General features: G+C 34.0%; 3 protein-coding genes across 3 annotated transcripts in view; 2 read left to right on the top strand and 1 right to left on the bottom strand.

The window, feature by feature from the left end:
- The window catches only part of LOC123008581 (prestin-like), a 15,965-nt gene extending 14,443 nt beyond the window's left edge, over positions 1-1,522 (bottom strand). The window contains exon 1 of the mRNA XM_044404452.1: positions 1,450-1,522. The gene's annotated coding sequence lies outside the window, so the exon portion shown is untranslated. The remainder of the gene's footprint in view (positions 1-1,449) is intronic.
- LOC123008580 lies at positions 1,206-5,439 on the top strand. The gene has a single exon (XM_044404448.1). The coding sequence runs from the start codon at positions 1,230-1,232 to the stop codon at positions 4,833-4,835; it is 3,606 nt and encodes a 1,201-aa protein (XP_044260383.1). The 5' UTR covers positions 1,206-1,229; the 3' UTR covers positions 4,836-5,439.
- Positions 5,382-7,015, top strand: part of LOC123009164 (sodium channel protein Nach-like) — a 4,341-nt gene continuing 2,707 nt past the window's right edge. Inside the window, exons 1-5 of the mRNA XM_044405288.1 lie at positions 5,382-5,428; positions 5,464-5,682; positions 5,728-5,890; positions 5,938-6,192; positions 6,238-6,387. Of these exons, the coding sequence (XP_044261223.1) occupies positions 5,382-5,428; positions 5,464-5,682; positions 5,728-5,890; positions 5,938-6,192; positions 6,238-6,387 (834 nt within the window). The remainder of the gene's footprint in view (positions 5,429-5,463; positions 5,683-5,727; positions 5,891-5,937; positions 6,193-6,237; positions 6,388-7,015) is intronic.

Here is a 7,015-nt window from a genome sequence, read left to right on the forward strand (position 1 = left end):
TTTTTTAATTATGGAAATAACAAAAATTGAAAATCCTTTATTAAAATTTTTTTCAATAAATTAGTCACGTAATTTGAATAATAATTTGTATTTATCAGAAATTATTTGATTGCTCTAAAGATTTAATTTATCTTATCTTGACAATAAATATATGGCAATAAGGAAAATTTTAATTGTTTTAGATTTATTAATTTGCTTTAGTTATGTGAGTCCGCAGTGTTTTACTTGTTTCAATCAACATGGGAGACGTAAGTCACTTTATTTGTCTAGTTCGGAAAAACCTCATTTTCTTGTAGACATTTAAAAAGCGAACTGGCACAACAGACAAGGGAAAAATTTACGAAGATTTGATAACAGCTAATTACGCTTTTAACTTACTGCTTGACAAGACAAAAACTAATTTCAAATTATCATCAAATAACGAACAGTTTGGAGCTTTCGATGATGTCGTTATTGAAATTGAATCACAAACATATGCTATTCAACTTAAACACAAAAATAATGAAACTCAAAGCTGGAAAGCTCTAAAAAAAAAGGACGACTTTAGTCTCAAAAAATATTACGACTCGTATAATAAGGAAATCAATCAATCGTGTCAAGTGATTCTTTTCACAAATTCCGACTTTGATCTAGACGAGGGTGAAGAAATTCTATTCGCAAACAATATTTTGAAAATTAAAAAGTGTGATTTAGATAAACTGATAAGTGAGACGGGATCCTGTTACAAATTTGAAGTCACATACGACGAAAAATCTAAGTTTTTTGATAACTTTTTTCTCTACACCAAGCAAACAAATGTGTGCAAAATCAGAGATAAGTTGCGAAACCAATTCGGCGAAATTTTCGGTTCGGAAGAGAGTGAAAATTACAAAAAATTTGTCGATTTTATAGTCGAGTGGAGCGGAATAGAAGAAGAGAAACCCAAACTCGACCGATTTTTTATCGAGCGGGTTATAACCCTTTTATTACTGAAACCGTTTATCGAACCGATTCGGTTTGGTTGCAAGGTTAACACCAATGCCAAAATTCTGCGAGACGTGATTTCCGAACGCAAAGTCACAGTGTTTGATCAAAGGGTCCAAACGCAAGTTGCAACTCTTTGGGGCGATGCAAAAATAACACTTGACATAAAAGAAGTGAACAAAATGCGTCAAAAATACCAAATTTGTGATTACATCAATGATTTTCGTGACATAAACGATAAAGATCAGTCTATATTTTTATGGCTGATGAAGAAAACTCCTTTAATACTTCACGGGGGTGAAGTTGTGAACAAGGTGATTAAATTGTGTAAAATGAAAAAGTTTGTCGTACTTGAAACAGCTGGTGAGTGGATCAAATTAACCGATTTGAGCGGTTTGAAATCATACGAATTTGTTTTAACTTCTTTCAAGTGTTGTTTTCAAGGGAAAGAGACGCAAAGTTTGAGGGATTTTAACGATTTGATACCATTTTGGACCCTCAACGAGTTGGTTTTGATGCTTGACGGGCCATACACACTCGACAGAAAAGAAACACTTACGCACTCTTATATTAACAGACGACTTACTAGACATGTGGTAGATATCACTTATTTGGATAAAATTGATAAAAACACTTCAGTTCTTATCGATTGTGTCAATACTGACCTTAAATGTCTCTGTGTCGATTTGGACCAATTTTTAAACGGAGACTCTAATTTAGAAAAGAAATTTTTACATTTTGGTGCTGTTTTTATAAAAAAAACACCATGTGGGAGCGACGATTTTGATAATTTGTGTCGTAAGACAAATTCTCGAAAAAGTCTTCATTTTCGAATGGATGAAAATAATTTGGACTTGATACGAAGCAAAGATGAGACTGATTTGGAACGATTCTGCTTGAATGTTTCAATTGAAGAAGATAAATTATTAGAAAGGCTTGGAAATAACATCAATTTGATAATAAACGAAGCCGGGATGGGGAAAACCGAGTTGTTGAAACATTGGAAAAATGAGTTTTTTGAGGACTACTGGACTCTACTTTTGACCCCCAAAGACATGTCATGTGTTAGTGAGCACATTGAGGGATTTTTTGATTATATCGTAAAAGAGAAGTACAGAGATTTGCAAGATTTTGACAAGAACGTGTTAGAAGTGTTTTTGAAGAAGAACCGAGTGGTTTACTTGTGGGACGCTCTGGACGAAATATCGACCCAAAATCAAGATAAAATCATAAATTTGATCAAAAAGTTGCCTCGGGAGTGTCAACAATGGGTTACAAGTCGACCTCACTTGAAACCAAAACTTGAAACGGCGTTTGGGGTCCCTGCGAGACATTTACTTCCACTAGACCGGGACCAACAGATTTTTTACATTGAGCAGGTGCTCAAATGGGACATTGGGCCAAAAATGATCAACAGTGACATTTTCGCGGTTCCCTTACACTTATTTATGGTGTCAGAATTGTGGCAAGACTCTCAAAAATATCAAAATTTGTCATTGATCGATCTCTACCGAAATTTTATCGAAAACAAGAAAAAGAAGTTGTGTGAGAAAGCAAAACTAGAGACACCTAATGATTGTTTGTGGGAATTGTTTGATCAAAACGTTGACGATATGTTAGAAGCCTACGAGCAAATCGCTTTCAAATCACTACTTTCCGAGGATTTGATCAAAAAATTAAACATTAACTGTGATCACTGTTTTAAAAAAATCAAAAAATGGAAAGATCGTTTAGGACTTTTGTCGCATTTTGACGATTCTAGTGCTCAGTTTTTACACATTTCTTTCGCTGAGTATTTAGTCGCACGTTACTTTAGCACGAATTTTGAGCATATTTCGCACTTGGAGTTTATTTTTTTGCAAGAATTCCAAAATGTGCGATTTTTTTTCGACCTGTTGCTTGCACAAGAGTCGCAATTGCACGTTGCTGTCTTGTACAAGGATTACGAATTTTTGAAGCAGAATGAAGATCAAGTGAGGACTTGCAGGGATTTTGGAGGAAGAAATTTGTTGCAATTGGCGTGTTCTTGGGGACAAACATGTCCGGAGTTAAGTGTTGAAAAAGTGGGCGATGTTTATGTTATCGATGATCAGAATGATCTAAATGAAATTACAGACTCGCAAGATTATGTCAAAATTGTCAAATTTCTTCTTGAAATTTGTGATATTGAGGAAACTGATTGTGTCTTCAAAATGAATACTAGAGGGTATGCCGATAGGGCCAATTGTGTCTTGGCAAAAATATTCATAGAAAAGAAAAAAAGGTCTTGTGGTAACATTCTTTCATCAAGAACCCTTTGTAATTTGTTGTATTTTTCGGCAAGATTCGGTTGTAGTGAAACTCTTGAAGTCTGTGAAAAAATCCCTATAGTACAGACAAAGAGTAAGAATTCGCTTCTACATCTAGTCACTTCTGAATCCTACTTATCTCAACTTTTGAACAAGAAAGAATACAAAAAATTGATAAATCAAGTGAACAAATTCGGGGAAACCCCACTTCTTGTTGCTTCAACCAATGGTTATGACACTATTGTCCGTAATTTGATACAATCAGGTGCTATGATTGATATTTGTGATAATGACGGCTTCTCACCTCTTCATAAATCGTGCAGAGTTGGGCATCACAACATCGTTGATATTTTGATACAAAAAGGGGCACAAATTGATATTTGTGATAAAGACGGTGATACGCCTCTACATTTGGCCGCGTATCACGGACATGACAATATCACTGAAATGCTGATTTTGACTAAAACCAAGCTTGATGTTTGTGATAATGACGGTTCAACGCCACTTCACAAGGCGGCTTATAATGGTCACAATGACGTAATGCGTAGATTGATTGAATCAGGATCACAAATTGATGTTTGTGATCATTTCGGAAGAACGCCTCTCTATTGGGCCGCTCATAACGGACATGTGAAAACTGTGAAAATTTTGATTGATAATGGGGCACAAATTGATATTTGTGATAAAAATAATGAAAGTGCTCTCTATTTGGCGGCATTTAACGGCCATTATGACGTGATTCAAAACTTATTATCACATGATAAGTCACAAATTGATGTTTGTGACGATGATGGCTCACGGCCTCTTCATAAAGCGGCGTACAACGGGCATGAGAGAGTCGTTACAGCTTTGATATCACTTGGGGTACAAATTGATAGTTGTGATAAGTTTGGAAGGACGCCTCTTTATTGGGCCGCTCATAACGGGTATGTGAAAACTGTGAAAATTTTGATCGATAAAGGGGCACGAATTGATATTTGTGATAAAAAGGATGGTTCTCCTCTACATGTCGCGGCTTACAACGGACATGATCATGTAGTGAATTTGATATCATCTACTATCATTGATAATTGTGATAGAGATGGTTCGACACCACTTCACAAAGCTTGCTACAACGGTCATATCAAAGTCGTCGATACGTTGCTTTCAAAGGGTGCCAAAATTGATAGTTGTGATAATTATAACCGAACGCCACTTTACTGGGCGGCTCATAACGGACATCACAAAGTGACCAATTTTTTAATAGTGTCGGGGGCAAATGTTGATATTTGTGATCATGGTCGTTGGTCTCCTCTGATTTGGGCGATTTATAACGGACATAAGGAAGTAGTTAGTGATTTGTTATCAGGGGGTGCTAATGTTCAAATTTGGACCAATGAAGGCGAAACACCGCTTCATAAAGCGTGTGTTAAGGGATATAGCGAGATTGCGAAAATGTTGATATTAAAAGGTGCTGAAATTGATATTTGTGATAATTGTGGAAGAACACCACTTGATATAGCTATGCAACGAGGGTTTGATAACGTGGTCTCATTGCTTATTACATCTGGGGCCAAGGTTGATCCTTTAAAATATAGATTGTAAAATTTTTTCTTATTTTTTTTATAAATAAGGTGCTTTGAGTCATTTTTTCCCATAAGGGAGCAGCGTACTATAGCGCTTCTTAATAAGTAGACCAAAGCCTTCTTTCCCATAAAATTTTACTAAAACTGAATTTAAATCACAGCATGTATTTTCAAAATTTTTCAAAAATTTTAATAACTCGGCAACACCGTAACCGAAATTTAAAAACAAAATATGGTTTTATAGCATTTGGTAAGGTACATAAGAACAAAAATTGTGGTTTTTCATTAAAAAAAAAGTTGCGTCCGGCCCTGGAATAACGGAACTTAATAGAGATTTGTTATCTTTATGTTGACACAAAAATTTATTTTTGTATTTTTAATAATAAAGTCGGTATTCTTCGTCGCCGCATTTGTGACTCACCCGGTATAATATTAGATAATACGATTGCTAAGCAGCATTAATAAACTAAAATGTAAAATTTCCGGTCACGTTTTATTTTATTGAAGTTTTTATAACAGAAATAAATAATTAATTATGTTAGGCATTTGTTTGTGTTGTAACATAATGGCCAATTTAGATGAGTACCATTTTGTGAAGGAAAATAAATTTTGGTGAGTTTTAATACCGGTTTTTTATTTACACATAGTGATAGTTTCAGAATTGTTTGGCTTCACGCCTACTTGATTTTAACCGGATTATCAATCGGCCTTATAGTCACACTTTGGGGTCAATTTTTGCTAAATCCAACTGTAACATCTTTAGAAACAAGTTATCATCCAATTGAAAAAATTGTGTTTCCGGGAGTTGCTATTTGTAACATTAATAAAATTAGTCGACGAGAAGCCCAATCATTTGCAAATTATGTGTATGTGAATTTTTATCAATTTTTCAATTTTAATGCCAATTTTAGGGCTAATCATACAAAAACAAACTTCAGTGAAGCTTTCAAACTAGCAAAATTTTTTGGCAATTTTTACGATTTTGATTTTAACATCGCCGATGAAAAGAGTTACAAACAATTACAATCAATCCTTGATGGGTTACAACTCGACGTTGCCAAATTAATGAAACAGGTTTTAAGAAATTTACATTCATAAAAATTTTATTTAAAAAATTCTAGTTTACGACTCGGTGCCAAAATTTGTTAATCAAATGTCGCTGGAAAGGTGTGATAAAAAATTGCGATGAAATTTTCAAAATGGAATTGACCTATGACGGATTTTGCTGCACATTTAATTATGTCAAAGAGAGTTTAATGAATGAGTCCTTAGAGATTTTAAATGGCACTGAAGGCCTCACTAGAGGCTTGTCAATTACTGTAATAAACGACCTTGAGGATTATTTTTACACTTCTTTGGAATCGCAGGGAGTGACAGTAAGTGGGGTCAGGTCAAGTCAGGTCAAAAATTTCGCTTTATAGGTACAAATTTTTGCACCAAACGACTACCCCGACAAGCCCAGTGGGGGCCTCAGCGAGGTCGTGGTCCAAGTCGGGACTGAAAATTTCCTGAAAATTACTCCAACTACGGTTTTTTCGGCCAAAGAAGTCATGAAATATCACGTTTCTAAAGTACAGCGTGTTCCATTTTTATTGTTACAAATTTAAACAGGTGATAGAATATTCAATTTTAAAATTCTAAATTCCATAGTTTTTTTTACAAAAAAGAGGTCTCTTGCGTTTTTTCGATACAACTCACCTTTTTTGAGTAAAATCTTTTTTAATATTTATGTTCACTTGTTTTGTTGTGTTTTTTACCGACAAAACAATGGTCAAATTTGGTCGAAAATAGTACTATTTTGCTTTTTCAACGTTTTAGCATGTTTTTAAGATAAAAATTCAAATTTTGAATAACACTTCATTAAGTCAAGAAAAAAAATTACGAAATTAAATCAAAAATGATGTTATTTTTTACTTTCTCAAGCGTTTAAGAAAGTTTATCAGTCAGAAATTTTGCCCAAACCAGTCGATAAATCGATAAAAATTGTTCTATTTTTGCTTTTTTAATCAGTTAAATACATTTTTTGAGCTAATAAACTGAGTTTTTTCGATAAAACAGACCAAAATTTACCAAATTAGACCGAAAATGATAATATTTTCGCCGTTTAAATTATTTTTGAATCTTCTTAATATAAACTTTTGCTCAAAAAGGCCCAGATAGAAAATTATTATTTTATTCTTATTTATTGTTTTATTACTA

Source organism: Tribolium madens, unplaced genomic scaffold (assembly GCF_015345945.1).
Source record: "Tribolium madens isolate multiple individuals breed KSU strain unplaced genomic scaffold, Tmad_KSU_1.1 Scaffold_71;HRSCAF=194;Tcas5.2_LG6, whole genome shotgun sequence".
In the NCBI taxonomy this organism is placed as follows: domain Eukaryota; kingdom Metazoa; phylum Arthropoda; class Insecta; order Coleoptera; family Tenebrionidae; genus Tribolium; species Tribolium madens.

Coding starts and splice junctions, on each gene's coding strand:
- LOC123008580 (XM_044404448.1), top strand. CDS start 1,230: ATGAAGAAAACTCCTTTAATACTTCACGGGGGTGAAGTTGTGAACAAG.